The 26,195-nt window shown below is 37.5% G+C and overlaps 1 protein-coding gene across 1 annotated transcript in view; it reads right to left on the bottom strand.

The window, feature by feature from the left end:
• NRG3 (neuregulin 3) overlaps window positions 1–26,195 on the bottom strand; it is a 364,488-nt gene that overhangs the window by 83,409 nt on the left and 254,884 nt on the right. The window contains exon 3 of the mRNA XM_054382363.1: window positions 24,671–24,744. Within this exon, the coding sequence (XP_054238338.1) occupies window positions 24,671–24,744 (74 nt within the window). The remainder of the gene's footprint in view (window positions 1–24,670; window positions 24,745–26,195) is intronic.

Below are 26,195 nucleotides of genomic sequence, written 5' to 3'. Positions count from 1 at the left end.
ATGTAGAAAATGTCTACGGAAATCAAAAACAGATAAACAGATATGCAAATGATGTAAAAAAAAAAAAAGAAAGAAAAAAACAACAAAGCAAGCACACAGCCCTTGTCTGCCTGGCTTGAAATGAGTGTCACTGTGATGGAGTCTCGGTACCTGCTCTGCAGTTGCACATTTTCATTTTCTTACAGTCCATTAGGCTGACTTTAACAAAATTAAATACACTCCAGGGCAAAATAACCAAGTAAACCACAATAAAATACTCATATTGTTTATAAACATTTTCTTAAGAAATTGCAATTTTGAAGATAAATGTTTCTCTCTTGAGCAAAGTAGAGACCATTCTTTCCAGTTCTCCCCTTTGGATGACCATAAGAACTGAGATGAGGGAGAGCAGAGCTATTTTGTTTCTATGAAATGCATTCACCAAAAAAGCATCGTGCCTAACTGGATGTTACTAAAAGATACACCTATACCATAACATGGGAAAATTAATCATAAAAATAATGATACAAACCAAACTCTACTCTGATGAAAAAGATAAACTGGATTATTTAGCATATATCTCAGCTATGTTAATGTTACAACTCTTCACTGCCTTCCGTGGGTTGTGCTAATTTCTGCTTTCTCTGCCTACGGCCATTAAGGGCAAAGTATGTTAGGTCAAAGAATCATTTGCATTGAATTATAAAGAACAAACCACACCTTTTAAACACTATTATCTTTAATCACACAAGAGGATCAAAAAGGTCTGATATTGAGTGGCATAAATAAGACCTATTTATTTGCTTTGTCTGCCATTTGAAGGCAGAAGTCAGGGATAGTTTACATTTGGATTTGACCTTCCATGTTCTACCAGTAAAGGTATGTTTTCTCAAGACATGGAATCATAGAATCATTCCGGTTGGAAGAGACCCTTGAGATCATCTGGTCCAACCATTAACCTTACTCTACTAAGTTCATCACTAAACCATATTGCAAAGTGCCACATCTAAACAACCTTTAAACACATCCAGGGATGGTGACAACCACCTCCCTGGGCAGCACGTTCCAATGCTTGACTGCTCTTTCAGTGAATTTGGTTTTTTCCTAAAATCTAGCTTAAACCTACCCCGGTGCAGCTTGAGGCTGTTCCCTCTTGTTCTATCACTAATTACCTGTAAGAGACCAGCACAACAATTTTCTTACCTTTTTTTCAAAACCAGTGTTTATAAACAAATTAATTGTTGTGCAAGATGTGCCACAAAGTCAGGACATTTCATCGATTTCAATGAGTATTTCTAGGCTTTAAAGATAACGATGTGTCATCACTGAAGGATGAAGAATCATCTGTAGGTGTTACCAAAGGAGTTCTGAATGATGGGGTTCTCTGAGCACCACAGCACAGTTCTCCTGTACACTGTACATTATGTTAGTGATAAATCAGTTTCAAAGAATTTAAACTCCAATCTATTTATTTTTGTGCTTTTTATAACAGAATTCTCTTACAATTTGAATACATTTGATTTGAAGCTTTCACCTGTCATGAACTAAGCAGATAATAATGGCATTTTTCACAGGCCACTCAATGTTTTCAAGAGCACGTGGTCTAGTTCGGGTATTTATACTACTTCTCAAAGATTACAAAACCAGAGTGATAAAAGTTAGAGGTGCCAGCATGCACTGTGCTTAAATCAGCAGACAGCCAAAAAAATGATTTCACATTAAAGTAATTTTAATTTCAAATCGTTCCAATGTTTTGTAATTAATTTGTACAGGAAATCTGGGATCGAGGATCAAATTGTTCAGGCTCTGTTCTCATCATTTCTTCCCCTGTACTGTCTGCATATAAAACCAAAACAAAGTAAACAAAAAAGGCAAAAAAACCAACCAATACAACAACAACAAAACCAAACCAACCAAACAAACCAACTAACCAGGAATGTGAATTCCCACTTTTTTCACATTTGCCAGTGAGAGAAATGTGGCAGTGGCGTTTTAATGTCTGCAGAATTTTCAGTGTCAGGATGCTCTGTCACAAAATCACTGCTTTGTATAATCAAAGTGGAACAGCAAAACATGCTAAACACAAAAAAGGACACTACAGTTTGTGCCTTGTCTCATCAGGTGCTGTCCCACTCTTTGAATGCTAAGAAAGGAAACCCAGAAGGCACTCAGCAGTGAGCAGCGTAATGTGCTAGTACAAGCAGATTACCTTCATCCCATTTGTACATGCTGGTCCTTGACTTTCAGGTAGTGTTTAATGTAACTGAAGAATGCTTCTGTGATTGTGGGAGAAGGGGAAAAAATCTTTGTGGTATTTTTGGAGTGCAGTTTACTGTTAAATTGTGTATGCTAGTGCATTTTTATCTTAGAAAAAGAGGCTGGCTGCTTATGCTTTTTTTCTCAATTTATGCCATGAAGAAACATAATGTGCTTTTTAAGAGAAGTCAAGGACTCATTCTCCCCAGTTTACTATATAGATTTGTACACTCCATACAAAAATGCTATGCGTTTAATTGCAACAGAAAGCATGACAGCATAATTTTATACAACTGTTTACAATTACTACAATGGCAGCTTCCACAGAGCGTTCGGTGATTTTTCAAGAGCGTTTGCAAGCATAAAGTATGCATTAGGGAAAAAAAAAAAACAAAACACTAATTTGCTACAGCTGTGCAAAGTGGATTAGGGAAATCTATCAGCAGTGACACAGATTTTTAGAAATGGGAGATATTTTGCTCATCTGAGAACAACTAAGATTTGGAGATGTTAATAGTTGTGGTTTTTTTCTTTTTTTCTTTTTTTTCCAGTGGCTAGATTAAATAAAGTGTTCTATTTTAGCCTCAGACATATGGCACCTAAGAAAAAAAAGCACAGTTACAGGTTAAGAAAGTATTTTGGTTGTTCTTCACTGAAGGGGAGAGTGAACTCTCTATGACAGAACCAAAGACCTCTAGTTTTCCAAAACAGAGGAAAGTAACAGCATTGCCAAAGTTTTGGCAAGTTATATAAGACAGAAGCAAGAAGACAATGTCAATGGAGGAATGTGAAAGGCAGAAAAGCACAAGTATGGGTCTAGAAAAAAATGGTGAGAAAGGTACTTCTCTGGCAGCTTTAGTCCTGGAGATGTGAACAACTTTCTTTTGTTTGATGTGTCCTGTACAGGCAAGAGAATTGCTTGTTCTTTTGTAACCATAACTGCATCAAGTATATCTAGATATTGCCAGCCTGTCCTCATAACTGCTAATTTCACAGAATCTTCAGTTCTGGATGAACCCTTAGGTCAAAACTAATGTCATTACTATATGCAACAGACATGAAGCCTCTATTTTATCAAATGATACACAGAATGGAGACTTGTATAGAAGACTAGAAAAACAAGCAAATTTATTTTCTAAAGGGCATGTTGAACACAGATACTGACAGGGTCTTTGTGAGAGTAAAGGCAACAGGAGAACAGAACACTTTGCTTAATTAGCCATTAATGAAAAAAAAAAAAAGAGCTCATTATAACTTTAATAGAGAAGTTTACAGAAGACAGTAACCCTGTTCTTTTCTGCAGTGATTTTATATTCATTATGCTATAGATTTATTGTTTTTTTAATTCTGAAGATATTCTCAAGACTCAAAAGATCCTTTTTGACCTGGAACTTTGTGCTTTTGTTATTAGATTTGTCATCTACTTAAACCAGATCAGAATAATGGAATAAAAACAGAGAGGGAGGAAAACAGGGCTTAATTAATAGTCATAAACTATGATGAAAAAGGGGCCCATGAGAGTCACAGGGTTGAATGGAAAAATATTGCCTTTTTTTCTTTAGGGAAAGGAGCAGGCAGAGCTGTATTTATGCAAGCAAGCAGATTAATTGGCTTTTGCTGAGCTCTGTGCTGCTGCAGCTAAACTACTTCCATAACCTGACCTAATTCATTTTGAATCTGCTTGGGTATTTCCTCATTCAACCATATGATAAGCATAGCATGTAGAACACTCCAGAAATGATCTTGGAAAGTTGCACAGTGGCATGCCAAATACATTTCTTATGAGGAAATTAAAGCCCCATAAAATATTGTTGCAGCACAAAATTGATCAGTCAAATCAGCAAATGCTAGATTAAAACTCATATAGTATAGTTAGAAAACTGGCATAGTAATTTAACTGTACTGTCAATGGCAATTAGCAGAAGCTAATAAGCATCTAAGTTACAGGACACTGCATATCTAAGTGCTTCACAGCATCAGTGACCATTACATTTATATACTGAAAAGCCTAACTTTCTCCTGTACTCATCAGCTTGTATGCACAAGCTATAAAAGCCTGTGACAGTTACTTTCATGTGGAAGATAAATTTCTTTTACAGACTGCCTGCTCTCTGAAAATGCCCCCAAAAGAAGTTGCTCCTATCCCCTTGTATTATAACTGGTTTGATAGCAAACAAGTATCATGAAGGCAGAATGTGCAAACAGGGGAAACACACTCTTTCCATTCTCTTTGTACCTCTTGAAAAATACAATATTATGAGATGGAAAAATATCATATTTTATTTATAGACCGACCTCCTGAATTACGGCCTGAATTATGTCCTGAACCAGGACATTAATGGAAGCAGCAGAACACTGAGTTAAGAGCTAAAATACATATTTATATATAAAATGTGGCCAGATCTTACAGGTCTAGTGAGCAAGAATCCCTGCCTTTTTATTTTAATAAATAATTATTATTAATAATAAACAGAAAACATGTATAACATACAGTATACATGCTTACTATCATATATGATATTCTGTGATTCTCTGTGAGAACATTACTCCCACCAACTCAAGAAATCAGCAGAGAAACAAAGATAATTCAAATGTATTAGGTTTTTGAAATCTTACTTTAAGTAAATGCAACAGTTTTTATTTGGCTCATATATATTACAAAGCTAAGTTATGAAAGCATAAGAATAACTTTGTGAAAATAACTAGGTTGTTTAAGTAAAACAAAAAAGGCATCTACTCTGGGTAAGGGCACAAAATAATGAATGTTTATGTACCATGTACAAAACTAAACTTTAAAATTAGAAAATGTGTTTATAAACTGAAATCAGAAGGGTTACAAGTGCCCAGTGCAAAACAAACCCTAGAGTTTCAGCAGGCACAGTCCAGCCCCACCATTAAATGGCCTGACCTACATTACCACTAAACCTTTAGTACTCACTGCATCTTATAATTGCTGACATGGTAGGTTACAGCTGTGCCTAATGGTGGTCTGTTTTGGGGCTGTGCCTAATGGTGTACAGTTTGGGGGCTGGCTGTTTCTCCACAACCCCTAGTATGTCTGTAAGGTTTCCCAGTTATGGTCTCTCTCCCCATAACAGTCAGATGCTGGAAAGAGAATCAGATACAAATAGTTGCTATGTCACCAAAAAACTGCCATCTCACCTTCTATCCATTACCAGTTACCCAGTCCAAAGTCTGTTCTCAAATATCCTATCCACTATCAAGCCAACCAAACCAAGGCACTCAATAGAAATACTACTCAGGACTCGAAAGAAAGAAAAACTCCCAAGCCCTAAAATTATGTACAAAAATTTTCATCAACCATTCCTGTACTCCAAGGAGTTTCAAACTCATGCAGGAGTTAATCTTCACACAGCCTAAATATAATTTTCAAAAAACGTCTTAAGACATATAGGAGCCTATTACATGTCCCCACTTTCTACCTTTACTTCTTCCTTTGGTGTCAGAGATTTTGCATTCATACACAGCAGATACATTGTTTTACATTCAAATAGTGGTGCAGCTGCTAGTACCTAAGCCTTGAGAGATTTATGGATAGTAACAGGAGTGCACAATAAACAAGTGTATTTGGATACATATCAAACAGAAGTTTCATCAGTCAATCAAACTGCTGGACAACTGATCCAAGTTTACAGATAAATGTGAAATAAAACAAAATTCTCCAGTCAGCCATACTGCTGCTTCTTCAGAAAAATATATTATGCATTTCCTAGCTCTGCACTGACACAGATAATGAACTACTTTCCTCTTTGAACAAAGCACACTAGAGAAATTTGTTTCCTAAGCCAATGAATGTTTTAAAGCAGAAAAGGATAGTAATCCTTCTGCACGGCTACCAATAAAAAAAATAGAAACCATATCAATCACTTTGTGTAACAAGAAAAAAAAAGTCACACTGTCAGGATCTCAGCACAGCCCATTCTGCACACAAAGCAACTGTTCTACATAGCAACTGTTGTACTAGGCATATGCTCCTCCTTTCCCAGACACTTATTTTGACATCCAGTTTTTGCATTTTCTTCTGGTGTAAATAGTAATAATAAAATAATTCTAGAATGTGTATCATCTTCCCTTCAAATAAAACAATAAACATTTCATTAACAAGAGACCAAAATAAAGAATCACAGCAGTCCTAATCCAAAACTGATAAATTTATACAGTTCTTTCTCAGTCTTTACAAACCAAAACCACAGAAATAATTGTATAGAGAAGCACTCTGACCTGAATTCTCGCGTGTAAACCTGTACCAGAAGTCAAAGGTGTCTGAACACAGTTCCAATTAACAACTCTGGAGGAAATAGCATTTTGAATTTAATATGCACCAGGGATGAGCAGATATAAATTGGGGCACTCTATAGGCAAAACCGGGTGACTAACTACTGCATTGATCAAAGCAGCTGTGTCTACTCTAATTTTCTTTTCTCTTCGAGCTTGTTAAGGCCAGCAATTTAAGATACTCAGAAATCTTTCAGAACATCCCAAAGTCCCTCTTCAGCAAACTGCTTGACCCTGGAGCCAGATCCTGACACAAACCCAAAGCAGTGTTAGCCATCAGACCTCAAGTCCAAGTTTGTTCAGATCCATCACTTTGAGTACAACTTTCCATCTGCTCCTCCTGGCCTTTCTAACTCTACTGCTCCATTGTCTTACACAATTAAGCCTCACAAAATTAATTTTAAAACACAGCATTTAGCTTGTATTCCTCATGATCTTATTTTGTCTTTTTTAAATCCAACCACTTACTACTCAAATATTTATCTACTCCTACCATACACTTATTTTAATTTGCTGGTAAGAGATTTTGCATAAAGAATAAAAAGGGATGTGCCTAGGCAATAATAATGAATTCTTCCTGATTTTGTATTTTACCAAACTCCATCCTCTTGAAGAATCTCTTCACTAATGGCTAGGTCACAATATGTTTAGGGCTTTTTAAACTTTACTATCACTCTTGGCAATATTATTTCCTTTGTTGCTGTCCGTTCCTTTGCTCAGACACAGACCATCTCCCTTCCTGCTGACCAAACTCCTTGTTGGATTTAACAGCTATAGGCACTAAAGGGTATTATGGGTGTGAATTACTTAGATACTTTTCTTCCTAAACTTTGGGTTCAGGATACTACTGTGATGAGAAAATGACTACAAAGAAAAAGCCCACAGTAGATAGGGCAGAAGGCACATGCTGTAAGTTTTGGCCATGCACATCCTATCCCTTATTACAAGATTATTTAAATTCTCTTCTGGCAATCAACTTTAAATTTTTTTCTGCACACATAGATGTTAAACAAAGGATTCCAAGTTATACACTTTAGATTTTCCTCCCAACGCTGATTCATTTTCATTAGGCAAAACACACAAATTGTTCTAGTGAAAAATATGGAGATGATACTCAGATTAATAGACCTAAAGGATCCTTGTAATTCTAAGGACTGTAGCTCTAACAGGCAACTTGATAGCATCATCAAGAATAAGCACATAAGGTTGAGTTGAAACTATCACAAATATTGTTTTATGTCAGCACATACACACTAGATGCTGGGAAGAACACTTATATATGAAAGATCAAGATGGGAAAAGCTTCAAGAGCTCAGTTGTTCCAAACCACTTGCTCCAGGGTCAGGTGTGAAAGACAGGGAAGATCAATCCTCTTTTTATACCTGCTGACCAATCTAGACTTGAGCATAAGTCTCATTCTTATTTTAGTAAATCTAATTCTCATCTTAAGCAATTTTCATTTCCAGGACAAACTCAGATGGAAGTTAAAATATATAGTGACTTTCCAGGTCTTACTCTGGGCAAGCAAAAGCTCACTGGGAATTCATTTCAGCAAATCTCTCCATCTGGGAACCAAACCAAACCAAACCAAACAACCCACCACTCTTTTTTTTTTTTTTTCCCCAAATCTCATCTACATTATCCAGCAGGTTTCTGCTGTTGCACTATTTAATTCATAGTTGAGATATACCTGGAGTATCCTAAATAGTCCTATATGAGCGGACAAGGGAATACCAACAGATGTCATCTATCTGGACTTTGTTAAAGCCTTTGACACAGTCCCCCACAACATGCTTCTCCCTGAGCTGGAGAGACATGGATTTGATGGGTGGATTGTTCAGTGGATACAGAACTGGCTCGATGATTGCATACAAAGGGTAGTGGTCAATGGCTTGATGTCCAGATTGACATGGGTGACAAGTGGTGTCCCTCAAGGGTCCATATTGGGACCAGAGCTGTTCAATATCTTCATCAATGATGACATTGAGGTTGAGCGTGTCCTCAGCATGTTTGCAGATGTTACCAAGCTGAGTGGTGCAGATGATAAGCCTGAAGGACAGGACACCACCCAGAGGGACCTAGGCAGGCTGGAGAAATGGGCTGAGGAATATCTCATGATGTTCAATAAGGCAAAATGCAAGGTCCTGCACCTAGGTCAGGGCAATCCTTGATATCAGTACAGGCTGGGGGATGATGAGATTGAGAGCAGCTCTGCAGCAAAAGCCTTGGGGATACTGGTGGATAAGAAGCTGGACATGAGCCAACAATGTATACTTGCAGCCAAGAAGGCAAATCACATCCTGGGCTGCATCAAAAGAAGTGTGGCCAGCAGGTCGAGAGAGGGGATTCTGCTGCTCTGATCTGGTGAGACTTCACCTGAAGTACTGTGTCCAGCTATGGGACCCCTGACACAAGAGGGACATAGACCTGCTGGAGTGGGTCCATAGGAGGGCCACCAAAATGATCAGAGGGCTGGAGCACTCCTCTCATGAAGACGAGCTGAAATAATTTGGGCTGTTCAGCCTGGAGAGGAGAAGGCTTCAGGGAGACTTAGTAGCAACATCTCAATAGCTGAAGGGGATCTACATGAAGGCTGGGGAAGAACTGTTTAGAAGGGCATGTAGCAATAGGAAGAGGGGAAATGGTTTTAAACTGAAGCAGGGTAGATTTAGGTAGGACACAAGGAGGAAGCTCTTTACAATAGGAGTAGTGAAATACTTGAACAGTTACCCAGGGATGTGGTTGAGGCCCCACCCCTGGAGACATTCCAGGTGAAACTTGATGGGGCCCTGGGCAGCCTGATCTAGTTGGAGGTGTCCCTGCTGATTGCAGGGAGTTTGGACAAGATGATCTTTGAAGGTCTTATCCAACCTGATATACTCTGTGAATGTGTAAATTAAAATCTAAGAAATTCAACCTACCCAGGTTAATAGAAGGAGAAAAAACAAGCAAGCAAACAAAACCATATTTTCATCTTTATATGTGCTGAATTCTGTCAGCTCACTGAGCTGGGCTGAGCATCTCTGGATTTGAGATGTTTTGCTGACCCAGCAAGGTTAATGATCAGCTGTGATGGTTTGAAACTGTCTTTTTAATTTTTCCTTGCAAAGTTCAAAACAGAGAAAGTGAAAGAATGTAAATAAGTCACTATTGGGTGTAAGAAAGCAAAATAACGATTGTTCTAAACACTTCCATTGGATAGATAGAAATGTTTAAGAACTATTACCCAAAACAAAGTAGGCATTCGGCACATTCTGCGTTCGGCAGTGGGGGCAGTTGCTGGGCTGTCTGGCTGCTGTTTCTTCTTCTCTTCTGGCTGAAGATAACACACTGACCTTGGCAGCTAAGTAAACAACTTACTGCTTAACTAACTGTGCTTCTCTGTCCAGGGGGGCCTGGGGGGGAAGCTCCTGGGAGAGGGAGGCCCCTTTGGGAGGGTCCCCTTGGGGGGAAGCAAAGGGAGATTGATTGTGCTTTTTCTGTTGATTGTATATATTTGTGAATGTCGTGAATTTTGCATATTTGTACATATTCATTGCATTTCATTGTAGATTTTAGACTTTGCTTGTAAATACAACTTTTCATTTGCTTCCAGACTGAGCTAGCCTGGTTATTGTTGGTGGGGGGGGAATTTCAGCTCACACCGACACATCAGCCCAAGCAGATGCTGAAAAAATTCCTTCCATTAAGAAGCAGCCAAACAGCAACTATGACTTTGAGTATTCCTCAGATTGTCTTATTGAAGCTTCTTACATTGCCCTTTAGACTCATGGAATTGTTTACATTAGAAAAGACCTTTAAAATCACGGAGTCCAACCATTCACTTAGCACTGCCAAGTCCACCACTAAACCATGTCAATAAATGCCACATATATGCATCTTTTAAATACTTTCAGGGATAGTTATTCAAATCACTTCCCTAGGCAGGCTGTTCCAATGTCAAACAACTCTTTTGGTGAATAAATTTTTCATAATGTCCAACCTAAACCTCCTTGAGTCAACTCAAAGCCACTTCCTGTTGTCCTTTCACTTGTTACTTGGTGGAACAGATGGAAATCCATCTCACCCCAACTTTATTTACAACCTCTCCCCCCTCAGCCTTTTTTTCTCCAGGCTAAACAACTCCAGTTCCCTCAGGTGCTCCTCATAAGACTTGTGCCCTACACCCTTCCTCAGCCTCCTTGCCTTTCTTTAGAAATGCTCCAGCAACTCCACGTCTTTGCTGTAGCGAGGGGTGCAAAACTGAACACAGTATTTAAGGTATGACCTCACCAGTGCTGAGTACAGGGGCATCATCACTTGCCTACACCTGCTGGCCATTATTCTTGATACAGGCCAGGATTCAATTCGCCTTCTTGGCCACCTGAGCACATTGCTGACTCATATTCATGTGGCTTTCAACCAACATCCCCTGGTCTTTTCCACTGGGCAGCTTTACAGACATTGTTCCCCAGCTTTGTAGCATGGTATGGGATTGTTGTGACCAACATGTAGGATCCAGCACTTGGCCTTGTTGAACCTCATACTTTGGCCTACTGGTCCAGGCTGTTCAGGTGCCTCCCTTAAGCCTACCTACCCTCAAGCAGGTTGACACACCTGCCTAATTTGGTGTCATGTGCAAACCTAATGAGGATGCACCCAATCCCCTCATCTAGATCATTGACAAATATATTAAACAGAACTGGCCCAAGTACTGAGCCCTGAAGAACACCACTTGTGACTGGCCCCCAGCTGGATTTTAATCCATTCACCGTCAGTCTTTGGGCCTGGGCAGCCAGTCAGTTTTTTTACCCAGTGAAGAGTACACCCATCCAAGCCAGGAGCAGCCAGTTAGTGGCTAGTCAGTCACAGAAGTGGCAGCTAAGAAATGCTGTGCATACACCACACTACTTTTCAAGTATAGAGCAGGAAAAGAGCTTTCTACAAAACCAAGTTGGATAGCAAATATTGACTTATGCATAACCGAGTCCAAACACTGAAAATTCTGCTGCTTGCGTGACATACTGTGACAGATATTGTCAGCTACTGGTTTTGCTTTTTTTCCACATGGCATTTTCTGTCTTCAAGGAATAAATTCTGAAAACAAATGTTATGTTATAACTCTATTACTGTGCAGAAGCCCTGCTATGCTCAACTCAACATGAATTCAAATTAGACTTACTGATGATTGCAAAGTCAACAGCCAAAAGAAAATAAAAATTGATGAGATTGATACTAGATGTGACCCATCAATTTTTCTTATTTTCCCTCAGCAGAAACATGTATCATAAAAAAATGATGGTCTTTCTGAAAATATTTGCTTTTGTTCGTTTACCATCTTGCTACCTCACACACGGTCCCTATTGTCTATTCTATGAATGGTCATATCATTTTTTAGTTGGAGCAAAGAATAAACTGAGCAGCCAGGATTGAACAGGACAACTCAGAGGAGCTGACATAACTTTTAGCATGAATTTTCAGTACATGTGCTTGGCCACATACAAAAGTCAATTTTGCACTACTATATCCAGACTGTAAAGTATACTGGAGGTAGGCAAGGACAGACTTTGTCTTATAGTAGCCCTACCATTTCTTGGATGGTTCTCTGACAGAAGGATTCACCTTGCAGGTCTGACAGATATTAAGGAAGAGGTTTTTACTTGTAAAAATAAGCCTTAGCCTCTTTTTCTATGCAGGATTTATGTTCTTCCTTTTAAAGTAACAGGAGCATCCAAAAGAATAGCTACTTGATAAGCTTAAATCTATCCTACTTCAGACAAACAAGACTGCACTAATCTGCCAAAGCAGGTCAATTATATACAGACCGCGACAGCAGCAGGCACATAGGAAGTAAAAACTTGGTCCAAAAACCTACTACTAACATGTCATTTCATGAAGCCCACTCAGACAGCTGTCCTTGCTCCGTGTAGTACCTGACTCAGAGTAGCCTTAGTTAATTCCTTCCATCACCAAGCTATTAGGATTTTGTTATTTGCCAAACCTAGCAGGTTACTGAGCACAGACATTGTAACTCACGGTGAGAGACTTGCTCCAGTGTAACTGCAGGGCACTAGCTTGCTTTTATCACACAAGCAGGCAGTGATCACAGAATACCTAACTGCACTGTAAAACACTGTAATTTGCAGTAACTTGTTACGTAGATACAATCTAAACTAAGAACTGATTTACCCTGCCATCTGTTTTTTAAATGTTATAGCAAAATTTATAACAGTATTACAGAACTGGACATGATCTTGATTTGTAATATACAAAATTCTACATTACCCTAATATTCTGTTCTAACTTCCAATAAAAATTATGAATTTGCATTGACTGGCTTTGGCTTCAACACATAAATAGTGAAATGGATTAAGACATTCACCACTATCATGCAAGACTGAATCTGTTTATCTGATTTATTTCCTTAGTCACTATGTTTCCAGTGCCTAAAAATTGAGTAATAATTTTCTGAGAATGGTAGTATTGCATTGGTAAGTAGTATTTTTACTTGCAGTTGTTCAGACATCTACAGATATGGCTTAACCAAGTTTATCAAATTACCTCTGAAACACTCTTTTGTCTAAAAGTGCACAGATATCATTTTAAGGCTTTTAACGCATTTAAGCATTTGAATATTTACTAAATGACGAAGCCAAAATGTTTGCTTAGAACTTGGGAGACTGATAAAAACAACAAATTAGTATAGCATTAATATGAGGCTGAAACTTTAAAAAACAGCTAAACCAGATAGGAATACTTAAAGTCTTTACAGTAACATTGTTTACATATATTAATGAACACAGTTTTCATATATTAATGAATATAATGAATTCACATATTGATAATTACAACTCTTAAAATCCACAGAGCAACAAGCTCCTTCAAAATGACACTCTCCTCCCATTAGCATACTGAATTGACCATCAGCTACTGAAAAAGCTGCTCAGAGGCAGCTCTGCCACCATCAGAAGCCTGGGTTCTGCTTCATACAAAGTCTTTACAGAAAGACTTATTAAATCCAGAGAATTAAAACATGATGGATCGTCTTGCTATCAAGAAAACTGCAGATTTGTGAGATAAGGTACAAATTAATGCAAAACATTCATCTGGATGTTTCAGATGTGCTTGTTGTCTTTTTTTTTTTTAATGTGTAGTTCTGAGAAACAGTAAGCACCAGTAAATCCTTTTATAGGAGCAAGTCCTAAGTCAATGCATTTTGTAAATTTCAGCACTTTTTGTAATATAGACCAGCATTAAGACAAAATTCTGTCTTAGGATAAGGCAATAATGTAAAAACAGATGTTTTAGTTATACTGGAGATTTCAAGTATACCAGTTTATCACAAGGTCTAGCTGCGTAAGAGCAGAAAAAGCTTAGTCTTCCAGAAAATCAGGTTAAGCAGAACAAGGACTTGAACCTGTGTTTCACCTGTTATGGACAAAAATTCTTTTCTCTGCTAATCTGGGGCCTATTTTCCCATATCAGAACTGTTTTTCTCTGGACCTGAAAAAGCTTTCTCAAAAATAAAGCTGTAAAAAGCATCAGTGCTGAAAATTCAGCCTTTTCTCAAGAAATAATCAGTTTTATTAAAAAAAACTACATAAAAACACACACAAAAACCCCCAAAACAACAAACAAACCACAACAAACCAACACAAAATGACAAGCCAGGTTAAATTTAGATACTGCCTTTTACAAACAGACCACACAGTGGATATTTTCTCCTGATAAGCATCAGGTATTAACCTCTTTCTGTATCTTCAGAGATAATTGGAGCAAACTCCCTTGGAAAGAAAATGGAATGTGGACATCTGTTCACTATAAACATGTAAAGAACATTTTGGGCACTAAATTAAGCTGCAAATTGTATTTTTTTATTCCATTATGTGGCAAAAGTAAAAATTAAATTTAAGGAAGAAAAGGAAGCTTAAAATGAGACACACCAGAGAGCACATGAAAAATGATTTGTGATCTAGGCATTTATCTGGAAGATGGGAAGCAGATCAAACAGAGCAAGGAGTCAAACCTTGGTTTCAGAGGAGGAGTGAAGGCCAAATACAGTGGCAATGTGGGAAGAAAGCACAGCAAAAGCATGTGGCAGATACTGAGTAGGAAAAAGAGATTAGCAGAGTGTGAAGAGTCACTAAAAGAAATGTAATTCAGATGCTGAATGGAGAAAGCCCCTCTATTGGACAAAGTAATAAAGTAGGTATGTCAAATTAGAAGAAAAAAAAACAAACCCAAAAAACACAATGACCATAGGGCCAAGAAAAAGAGAATTGGTATCTTAAACAGCAGAATATGTAGTACACTCAAATCTTTTCATTTTTATGACGCTAATGCAGCTGAGATGCTAAAATGACTACAGAAGACAGAAACATGTTCTAAGAGCAGAAGCACATAAAAAAAAAATATCAAATGGGCAATGACAGGCAGAGGTTGGCTATTATATTCATTCAGAATTTCAGTACTGTTTTCTTCTCATGACCATTCAGGGCTAGATTGTCAAACCTGTTATTCAGTCTGTTCACAAAAGTAATGAAGGAAACTTGCTTTTTTCCCCAGGCCCCTTCTTACCATGTGGCTGATGATGACAGCAAACAATTGGACTTGTGCTCCACAGCAAGGAGGTACTTGCAGCAAGAGCAAAGATCCAGGAGCCCTGTGAGAAGGGTACTCTCTGAAAAGGATGGAAGTGAATCAAATCTTCCCAATATAAAAACAAACAAACAATCTCATCAAGAACTGTCTGTTTCTTTGGTTTGCTCCTAGGACAACACTGACCTGTTTTGCCCTTAAGAAACCATTTTCACATTCAAATTTATCATTGAAGAAAATGAATAAATAGCCTCATGGTTGGCAATTTCAATCCCTCAATGGTCAACACAAATTTCTGGTAAAAGAGAAGTCATACATGGAATAAAAGCCGTGATATGAAAATGCAATCTTGAGGGATTTATTTATAACACATTCCCCAGTTTCAGTGACACTAAGATTTTGCCATCTAATCTTTTTGATTCAGGGAATGAGAGTTTCATAAATTGCTGCATTTGCATAGTAACACTTCAACCAGAAATGGCTGTTGCCAAGTATGATTGTTATGGCCTAAGAAATGATCCTGAAAATGTCTTCAGGAATCTCAGTTCTATCTTTTAAGAAGAAATTAATTACTGTGATAGTAACTCATAGTAACACTGACCCCTAATGTTTCCAGTAAGATTGCCATTATCATAGGAAGATACATATATACAAACATTACCACCAAAGCATATGGTCTTCCCAAAAGCACAGAGAACTTAGTACATTAATACTGAACAATACACTTATTACAGGCTTTCCTTAATAAGCAGAGATTGTTCAAATAAGCTGGATCAACACAGGTAAAAGCTCCAAGCAAAGTGAAAAGTCCAACTGACAATAAGCACCCTTAATAAGGAGGTTGCCTTAATAACCATTCTTGTAGAGGAGTATGGGTTTGATGCAAAGAGTGAAGATCAGGTAGGAGCACAGAGGCTCTTACAAAGGATTTGTTTTGGAAAGATGATCACCGCACTCAGCAGAAAACCTCTCTGAGGAAATTTCGTTCTCTCCCTTAATGTCTTTAATCTTAAGATAGTTTGTGTGTGTTGGACTGATCTTGAGCTTTGTGCATGCAAGAAGCAAAGCAAAATTTGTCTTCGTGATGTTTATTACTAACAGTCATATATCTGTTTTCTGGACAGACCATAATATCAGGCATCGTATAGCTTTGTCATTTATTTGCCATGTGCATTGCAGCATTTATTATTAGAGTTCTTTCAACAGAGAACCATTCGTAGGAGAAGACAAGACACTAAGTTCAAACTTTGAATTAGTACAAGTAGATATATTCAAAAGTAGATCAGTTGCCAGTAAGAGAAATCCATCAGTTTTCTCCATGTGTCTTCACTAGCTCCTGCAACAGTCTATGACATCTTTAGGAAACCTACACCTATACTATCTCAACCAATCCTGAAGCATTTCACATCAAAAGTGCAATTAAATTAGTGAAATAAAGCAAAATAGTACTGCTAAAGTGAGAGTTATTTGGACAACTGAACCTAATTAAATGAGTGCTTTTTAGTTAGATAGATCTGTCATATTTTGTGCAATTTTCCTACATGTTATCTTGTCATCACCTGTCTTTGCTTACTCTTTTCTCTGTGAGCACAAAGAATTATAGTTGCTGCACTGCTGAATTTTCCTTTTAGAAGGCCTGCAAATGCGATCTGAGAAACAAAATTATTGATTTCACCTTGTCCATACAAGCACAATTCAGAGATCCTTCTGAAGGACACTGGGAGATTGACACCAACAGCAACATAACATCAGTATGAAGAGTATGCAAATCAGAAAAGTTAGATACTCAGACCAATAGACTAAATTAGACACTTTCAGAGTGCCACAGAACATATACTTCAAACTGTATTTATACTTGCAGTTTTTCAGACACAGGATGGCCAACAGCAGATTTAGGAAATCATAACATGTTTGTAAGAGGAGCAGATAGGAGAAGTTGATGTTTCAGAGCTCATCACTTCAGAAGGTGCTTGTTTAGCAAAAGTGCTGCACCGCCTCTCAATCAGGCACTGAGGTGAACCCAGCACTCAGAGCAGAGCGGGCTTGCCGGCAGGAAAATGCAATTCACATCTCTGTCCCTTACATAAGACTGTAACCTCTATTCACAGCCATCTGCTGTGGCTGTTATGTAACAAGCCATAGTCGAGTGTTTTTGCCATCATATGGTAAATTTCCTTAAAATACACGTGTTAAAAGCACTACACAAAGACCCAGAAATTCTTTAACAAGATGCAAGTTCAAAATTTTACAGATGAATAGTAGTCTGGAAAGGCAACCTTCAAACTCCTCTCCATGGGGTGGTTATAATTTCATTCTTTATTTCTAGCATCTACTGCTTAGAGGAAGATCCTCAGTCCTCATCATGGGCTAGAGCCATGCTAGATCCTGAGCCTGACCCAAAGTGGGGAAATCCCAACCCCTGGCTCACACAGAGGTAATCTACACTGTCTAGGGCCACTTTCAGGAGCAGAAAGGACTCTTGTAAGTGGGAAGATCTGTGGACACATGCAGGCTTGCTGCTTCTCCAGCCGCTGGGTAATACAGACACGTCAAAGTGAGTATGGGAGAAGTCAGCGAGATGCCCAGGGGCACACAGAGATCACTACCTTCGGCACATGTCAACAACCTTGAGATGCATGAGCTGAGATGAGCAGCTTTTCACCTTGCTCTGCTTGAGAGCAGCCATCCCTCCAATCTGGCAAACATTGCCAATGGGAGTGGCACCCTGAGAGTAATGTTGAGTAACCAGATGCTAATGCATTCTTGTCTTCAAGGAGGAGAGAAAAACAGAGAAGAATAAAGAAACAATGTTCCTTTAAAACTGAAAAAAAGATTTCGGTCAAATTCAGGCTGAATTTTTCTACTTTTTCCAAATAAACCTCTCCTCCTTCTTAATTAAATTTTATTTTAGCTAATACTAAATAAAGATAGATATGAATTTGGTAGCAACCAACAATTCATTTAAAACAGAAATATGAGATGGAAATCAACTGCTAACCCCCCTTTAATCTTTCCAGAAAAAAAGCCAGGTGGTGGGTGGGGGAGTTGTGCAAACTCGTTGCTGGTTGTTTTTCTAAAAAGGCTAGGAATTAAACGAAAGTAGGGGAAAACAAGCTCTGTTATTGCTCACAAAAGCAATGAAAAAAAGTCAATTTAATGCTGTTTGGAAACAGCTCTCGTAGTTGCAGTGTCGGTTTTACTGGAGAAGAGCAATAAAAACTTAGAAGCTAAGAAGTAATTTAAAGTATTCACCTCTCTACATTAGAAGGAGGAAGATCAGTACACTTGTGAATTTTAAAACCTATTTTGCAGCACTGAGAGAAAAAAAAAAATAATAGCACCGAACAACATCTATACTGCACACAAGTCACCTCTCAAAATAAATATTACTTCCAGCTGCTTCCTATGCATTTAACATTTTAAGATTGTAAGAAGTAATTTTGTTATCAAAACTCATAGTGACTTTAAGTGTGATTTTTACTGCCCACGGCATTAATAACAAATCTGTGATTTCACTAACTTTTCAGTATGTTGTGACAATGAACAAATTCAAGCTTCCACTTAATGCTGATAAACCATTCACTAACGTAATGTCATTCCATTTCTGCAAAACAAAGTTTTAAAGAGGAGAAAAAAAAAAAGACCCAAACCGAATAATTCAGTAAGATTCACACAAAACAAAAATTGTTCAGCTTCAGCACAACTCAAATTTGAATGCACATCATCTTTTACAGTCTGTATCCTGAGGTCTCTACCTATATTTGATCAAAGGAGAGGAAAAAAAATACCCCTTGTCCCTCCCACAAGGATCTTTTCTTTCTTATTTTACCTTGCTGAGGTTTTGTATTCCCCAGTCTGTCTCACATATGATGCATCTTTTCTCATCTATAGACAAATTCATTAAAACTCCTGAAATGACTATGTAGCTTTTCTCATATATTGCTATTTCTCTTAAGGCAATTCATTCCTTCCTTCCCTTCAGTCATGAATGCATCATCATTAATCTAGGTTAATTTGTGATGCATTTGAACTACGCTGTTTATATATCCCTATAAAGAAACCATAGTTAACAGAAATATCACACCCCTCGATGGATGCTAACAGATCTTATACCGGCTTGCCATTTTCAGGAACTTCACTTGACTGTTGTCACCATGGTGTTCTTAAAATCTGATTTTACAAGGCAATAATACATCATTCTTTGATGCCTTCATTTTTGCAAAAGCTTAATATCCTGGAGCAACGTTAACAATTGTTGTCCTGTGAACACACAGTTGATGTGGCACTCGTCTTTGCAAATAGATTGGTAAGGCAGCATAAAAGGACAATTGCTACAAAAGAAACTTGGTCTGCAGCCGCTTCCTCCTTATGCCTTTTTTGAATAGTAGTAAACAGATGACACAATTACTGCAGAAGGGTGTGAAAAGCTTTTGAAGTCAAAGTTAAGCCAAAAAATTCTGATTTAGATACAGATTCCACAGAGTGTATCTGGGGTTAAATAAGCACTTGTCCTCCGCAAAAGTCAGAGATCCACCTCTGGCTAGTCACCCTATTTTCTCTAAACTGTCTTCTATTCATAACTGCCCTTATCTACATCCAGCCTTCACAGTCTTTCCAACAGCAAAACTGTATTTTCTCCTATGCCTTCTAGAAATTAAAAAAGGAGGAAAAAACAGATTCAAGAGAGATGTTGAGAAATTCAGAATGGTTAAGTAGACAAAAAAATAATTAAATTCTAGAAAATCTCTTACTCTTCTGAGTAGAAGACTTAGAAGTTTCATTTGTTGAAATTGTTTGAAAATATATTTTATAAATATACCACAACTGTGGTGTTCTTTTCTCCAATCCAATGACAGTCCTTTACAGACTACCTTTGTGGTGTCCAGTGCAGTTAGCAGAAATTTCAAAGCCAGCTCTGCTTAAAGCAGGAGGCTGAATCACGAGAACTCCCCAGAGTTTTCTTTCAACCTAAATTATTTCATGATCTTACAAACAAAAAACAGTGGATGGGATGCAAATAGCACAAGACATCTGTTCAAGGTTTTGTTGTCGTTGTTGGGTGGGGTTTGTTTGTTTTTGTTGTTTGTTTGCTTTGGTGGTTTTAGTTTTTGTTTGTTTGTTTTGATTTGTTTGTTGTTTTTGAAGAAGTTAGTGTGGGTCTCATAGTTTCTAATATATTTCTGGGAAAAAGTTTTTTTTTTCCTTTTTAAACTATCTGGAGTTGTTTTAATTATTTACAGTCCCAGACTTCCAGGAGAGAGGTTTTGATCCTTTGTGACATAAAGAGGTAATCAAAGAATGAGCAACAGCAGATTCCAGGCATGACACTTGCAGGTTTCTCTTTGATAAGGTTCAAAAAGAAACATGATGTATGCCGTGCTGTCACAGGTTAAAGTATTATAAGACCACAGGCTATAGCTAGCTCTATAGGAACAAGACTTCTGACATTTGAAAAAGCCAGATTAACAGACCCAAATGTGTAACATAGTGGAAAATGAGAGGAAAAAAATATGTAAAAATAAAGCCGACATTTCAACAAAGAACATGATAACTTTGGGCTATGCATAAATTTAGCATGGAAAAAAAAAAGTCTTGAAACCTTTAGAGAAGGGACAGTAAACAAATTCTGTTTCTAGTGACTAGTTTATGCTGATTGTAAGTGGTTTACAAATGAAGTATGATCAGCTTATGCAAGGAATTACTTAATGGGTCTGACTGTACTAGCCTAATGACCTATAAGCTTTCCATCCTATTTTTCTTCTTTTAGAACATAATGCATTTATTTTTAAAATTAATCTGATAACATTCCCAATATATGATAAGGGATCCCTCTTCATTTAAGCTTCTGAGGTCAAACAGGAAAACTTGGATGTTAGTATGACACATATAAAATTGATAGTGCAAATTATAAAATACACTTTTAGCATAGGAAAGTAGCTTTCAGTGCTAAGTTAGGAACAAAACAATTGAAGGAGTTCAACAGTTTGGCAAAAAAAGGAGGTAATGTGACAAGCCCATTCTCAAAGTCTTGTTCACCATTTTGGAATATCTGCAAAGAACAGTTAAAGATTTAAAGACTATACTTTGCCTCAGTATAAACACTGATAAAAAGTGATACCCACAGCCTATATGCAACTAACCTTTCAAGACTCTTTGGGCCAGGCAGGTCTACTCCAGAACACTATAAAGGATAGTATATGAGTACATTTGTAGAATTTGTGCTGTGTGTAAGTTCCCAGTCCTATAGATACACATGGGACTACTGAAAAACAACTTGTACATAAAGTTATATCAAATTTGTATTTCTAATGTTGAAAATGTAAGTGCTCTAACACTGCTAATGAACTGCATTTATAAAGAAGTTAGCCCAGATGAAGAAAGCTATAGCGATGCTTCAAGTGTACTCCTATTCTTTCATTCTAGGCATGTGACCACTCGTTCTTTTCTGTCTCACTAGGTCTTCTGCCATAGAAGGAGAACATGACTAAGAGTTCATAGTCTTGTCCCGCCCAGTATTAGCAGGGCTGACAGATTCCCTCCTCTTGATAGTTACTGTGAACATGGGTTGCACTGTCAGGCAGCATGCAGCCTCTTCCCTTATTGGTGACATCATTAATGTTGTCAGGTTCCTTGAGGCTCCCATGACTTAGGAAGGTTTCTTTCCCACTATAAACAAAACGTCTTCTCAAACTTCTTGCATTTGAAAGTGGAAGCTGTTAACATCTATGCTGCTTGAAGGTCCAGTAGAAGCCTGTGTTTGGGATGTTTTGACCTTGCTCTATGTGTGTCCTGTATCTGTTTTATTATGAATTTGATTCAAACTTTGAACTAAAGAAAGGTACCAGGTGGCGGATCTGACTTCAAGAAGTTATGAATGCCAATTCAGGAACTCTGAAGCATCATCAGGTAGTTTCAAAAGATTTCCCAAAAACAGAGTCTTAACTACCTTAATAATTTAGTTTAATCATGCTACATGTACATGATTCAGCATGCATTGATCTGTGTAAGTATTATATAATTTGTATTTGTATCTGTGCTGTAAAGTCAAAACTTGCCTAAATACATCTAAAATGAGGCAAGAAGCTGGGTTTCACCTGATACTGTTAAAAATAATGCAGAATCATATCACATTATTTGTCACTATGGAACCTCAGCTAGTAGCCATGCTCAACAAGTTTGGTTAGTTTTAGAGGGCAATTTACAACAAAACAAAATAGTAAGTTTCTTGTGCATGTAAATAACTAACAATTTAAAGATAATATTGTTGCTCTTTTCCCAGTGACTGTAGTCCAGATTCACTTCCCATTTAATGACAATTGAAAATGTAACCTGTGCTATCACATCAAGATAAGATTAAAAACATACTACTTCAGTATTTCATGCATGTAAACTTCAGATAAGCTAAATATTGTTATCAGATGCATCACTGGCAGTTATGAACACATTTACTATTGAGAACCTTAAGCAATCCCACAACACTCAAATGCACTGGCCTTGTTTGTACAGCTTGATTGAAGCTAGCCAGTGTTGGCTACAGACAGTCCAGACGCAAGAGCACTCATCTGAGTGTTCAACCTTGGGAAATCAAACCTTGCATTAAAAAAAAAAAAAAAATGCTTTTTTCTGAAGTCACCTCCAAATTCACCCTTTACTATCTTTGTGCAGTTCTCTTCCTAGACATATTCAACCACAAAACAAAGTTTTTGCAAAGCAGCACCAGAGCCCTTTGAGATGATCATATGGTGCTTGACTACTGCATCAAATACTTTTGACACTTCTCAGGTTAGACAAATAGCAAATATTTCTGCCATGAGTGCCAATTACCAGCATGGCATTCATTTATTCCCTCAATACATTAAAACAATGCATTATTGTTTTAAATCCTGAGGCAGGTATTCATGCAGTCACTGTTCAGCTGCAACAGAAAGTTTCTAACACCTCCCTTTCAGAACAAGTGCATATGCACTTACATACACAGAAGTCTATCTCTCTATGGCAACACACAGAAGTGTACCTGAACAGAAACTTTTCCTCTTTGAAATGCACTTGTCTCCAGTGGGTGAGCATCAGTATCAAGACAAGGTCTCCCCTGCTCTTACATACCATAAATAATTTTGAATAAAAGTATCAATAAAATAAACTTGCCTATGTAATCAGAAGATGTATAAAAGACATTTCAGCAGAACCTTAGCTTACTGAGCAGGATCAGGTGGCTGAAAAATTTACAGAAACAGCAGGGTCAAAAACCAACCACAGTAAGTAGGCTATCTGTGCTATCAACACAATGCTGCAAAGAATCTGCAGTACCGCCTGCAGTATATGAACACTGTAGGGGTTTTGGTCTTGCTAGATGCAGCTTAATCTAGGAGTCTTTTTTGGACCTTGTCTTGTATCTATATGAATTTCACCTCTACTTGAGAGAGTAAAGCCTGTTAATAAACAAGTTAGGGAAGTACTACCCTCTCCTGTTGTTAAGTGATTGTATTTCCCCCCCATTTTTAGGATATAAAGTACCCTTTTCCTTAATGTATACACAACTTCTGTGTTGACACATGCACATGCAACTTGGCAGAGGTAAAATCTGCCTATCATTAAAGGTCAAGCAAAAAGAAAAGCTAAACCAAATACAAAGCAAATATAATGGGAGCTAAACAACACAGAGCTATAAAACAACACGTCTCTGGCAAGAGGCTTTCACATGAAAAGCAGCACAGGAAAATAAACAGAAAGCACCAAAAAGGACTGAAATAACAAGCCTTATCTTTCAAAAAAGAATAAACCAAGCAACTCAAATAAAATGCTGAAGAGCACCCAAACCTAGAAGACTTAATACACTACACTTTCCAGGTATACGAACAAAAACAAGAGATTGGATATGACCCTTTGTCGTTAAGATAAACAACGCTAATTAGTAAATGGATTCACTTGGATAATATTTTTGAGTTAGTTTTGTTAGTCAAAAGAATTTTGAAAGGACAACAGTGGAGTAGTAGAAGATACAGGCAGAGGGTATTTTAGCATATACTGGGCAGTGCAGTAGGAGTTATTTCGTCTCCACATTGCTACCTGAAAGCAAATTTTTACTTTTTATATACAGAGCAACTTCACTTGTAAAAGTATGTGTGAGGGGAAATAAAAATTAACACCATATATTTTCAAGGAGATTATAATTTCTTCATTGTCAGACATTATGATGTTATTTTCTTTTAAAGGAACCACTTTGCAACCTATATTTGGGTTCCTTCTATTTCATGTATTTTTATTTGGTTTTGAGTCAAAAGTAGAGAAACGTGACTATTTAGGCTTTAAGCAGAGATAGAATTATTCCAAATCATAAGGAATCAAGTCCTCTTGGCTTGCCCTGCTGTAGCAGTAGTGGTTTTATGAGAACATGAGACTGGAGGACGTGTTTTTATCCCACCAACAAAAGCAATGCTGTTGTCTACATGCAACCACAGTGGTCCATAGTAGGCTTTCTGACAATATGCAAAGGGTCATCTCTCATGGTAAGAACAGCCTCCAGCAGAGATTTTAAAATATAAGAAAAAAACATTGGACGTACTTGGATCTGACAAGATTGAGTCGGTTTTCGGCAAAAATTGGTCACAGCGGACTCCCTGGTAGCCCTCTTTGCACCTGAGAAAAAGGGGATAAATGACAAACATACGCATGCGGTAGTAAAAGGTTAATTTCAAGGTAGTAAAATCATCTGAAATTCTCCCTGCTAAGGCTGTGAGGGACTTGCATATTTACAGTTATTTCAACTATTATGAAAGCAAGGTTATCACTGAAACACAACAGAAGCACATAAAATAATTTGTACTTCAAAAAATTCCCCTCAAACCTTTTTGATTGTTTTAGAAACCATGAGAAGAAACATCATATATTAATTCAGAAAAACAGTCATAGAAAAAAATCTCTATAAAATTTGCAATAAAAGCAAACTCATTAGGTAACACAAAGATTTATAAAACTTTCGGACTGTGCAGACCATCAGATTAACAACTTGCTTATCTTTGTTTGAATAAGCAGAGGATACTTACCTAGACATTAACTTTACAACTAGTCTCTATTGTGCTTAAAAGATAACATATTTAGGCATGGTAGGCAACTTCAAGGCATTGTTTTTAAGAGGACAGTCTTGCTTGACTGAAGGATTAGATTTTAAAGCACATAAACTAGAATACCCTCTTGCCTTAATAAACTTGAATTGGCTTTGACTGAGATTCTAATACTATTAATCTTGAAACCTTACTTTGAAGAAATCCCATTTACTGCATTTGAACTGTTCTCAGAAGACTCTCATTTCATTTAAGCATATCAGAATCAGACCTTTAATTATTTATTTGCCAAGCAGTTTTTCAGAGAAAAATGATGGACACTTTAATTATAAATGATAGCAACAGGGACTCCTTATCTCCCATAGCTCTTACACATCATATAAACAATATGCTCAAATCAGCATCACCACCTTTCATTAGGATTGACAGCTGCAGCTTGAACGATGTGATAATGTCGGGAGGAGAAGTTATCTACTCCTTCACAATGTTTCTACTCAGGCTTCCTCTAAAAGATGCCTTTTAAAAAGCTTTTGCTTTAACAAATAAATGCTTCAGTGAGAAGAGCGTCTCATCATCATTGATGCACCCCACAATGTAAGCACATTTCTGAGTAAATGTGTAATTATAACAATTTCCATTGGACCAAAAAACATAGCAAATGTCTGCAGTAAGAAAAAGATATAAAACACCCATACAGATATTATTTCAAAACCTTCCTTTTGGAACCTTCCTTTCTCCAACTGCTGTTTTTAGAAATCAGCTTCCTACTGGTACTCACCTACCCATGAAATGATTGACTGGGAAAAAATGAATTCAGATCCTATATCAGTGGTCATAAATTATCAATGAAGGAATGCAGAATATTCAATTAAAATTGTTCGCTAGTCAGAAAAACTGACAAGTTTCAATATACTCGGACACTGCTGCATATATCTTTTGCTTTTCATCACAGTCTTAAGACGACTTAGTAGACCTCATTTCAAAGCTTAAGAACTTTGGTGGGGATATTCTTGTCTTTGAATTAGC

The sequence above is a fragment of the Indicator indicator genome, chromosome 7 (assembly GCF_027791375.1).
Source record: "Indicator indicator isolate 239-I01 chromosome 7, UM_Iind_1.1, whole genome shotgun sequence".
Taxonomy (NCBI): domain Eukaryota; kingdom Metazoa; phylum Chordata; class Aves; order Piciformes; family Indicatoridae; genus Indicator; species Indicator indicator.
This window is presented reverse-complemented; position numbering and strand designations above follow the sequence as displayed.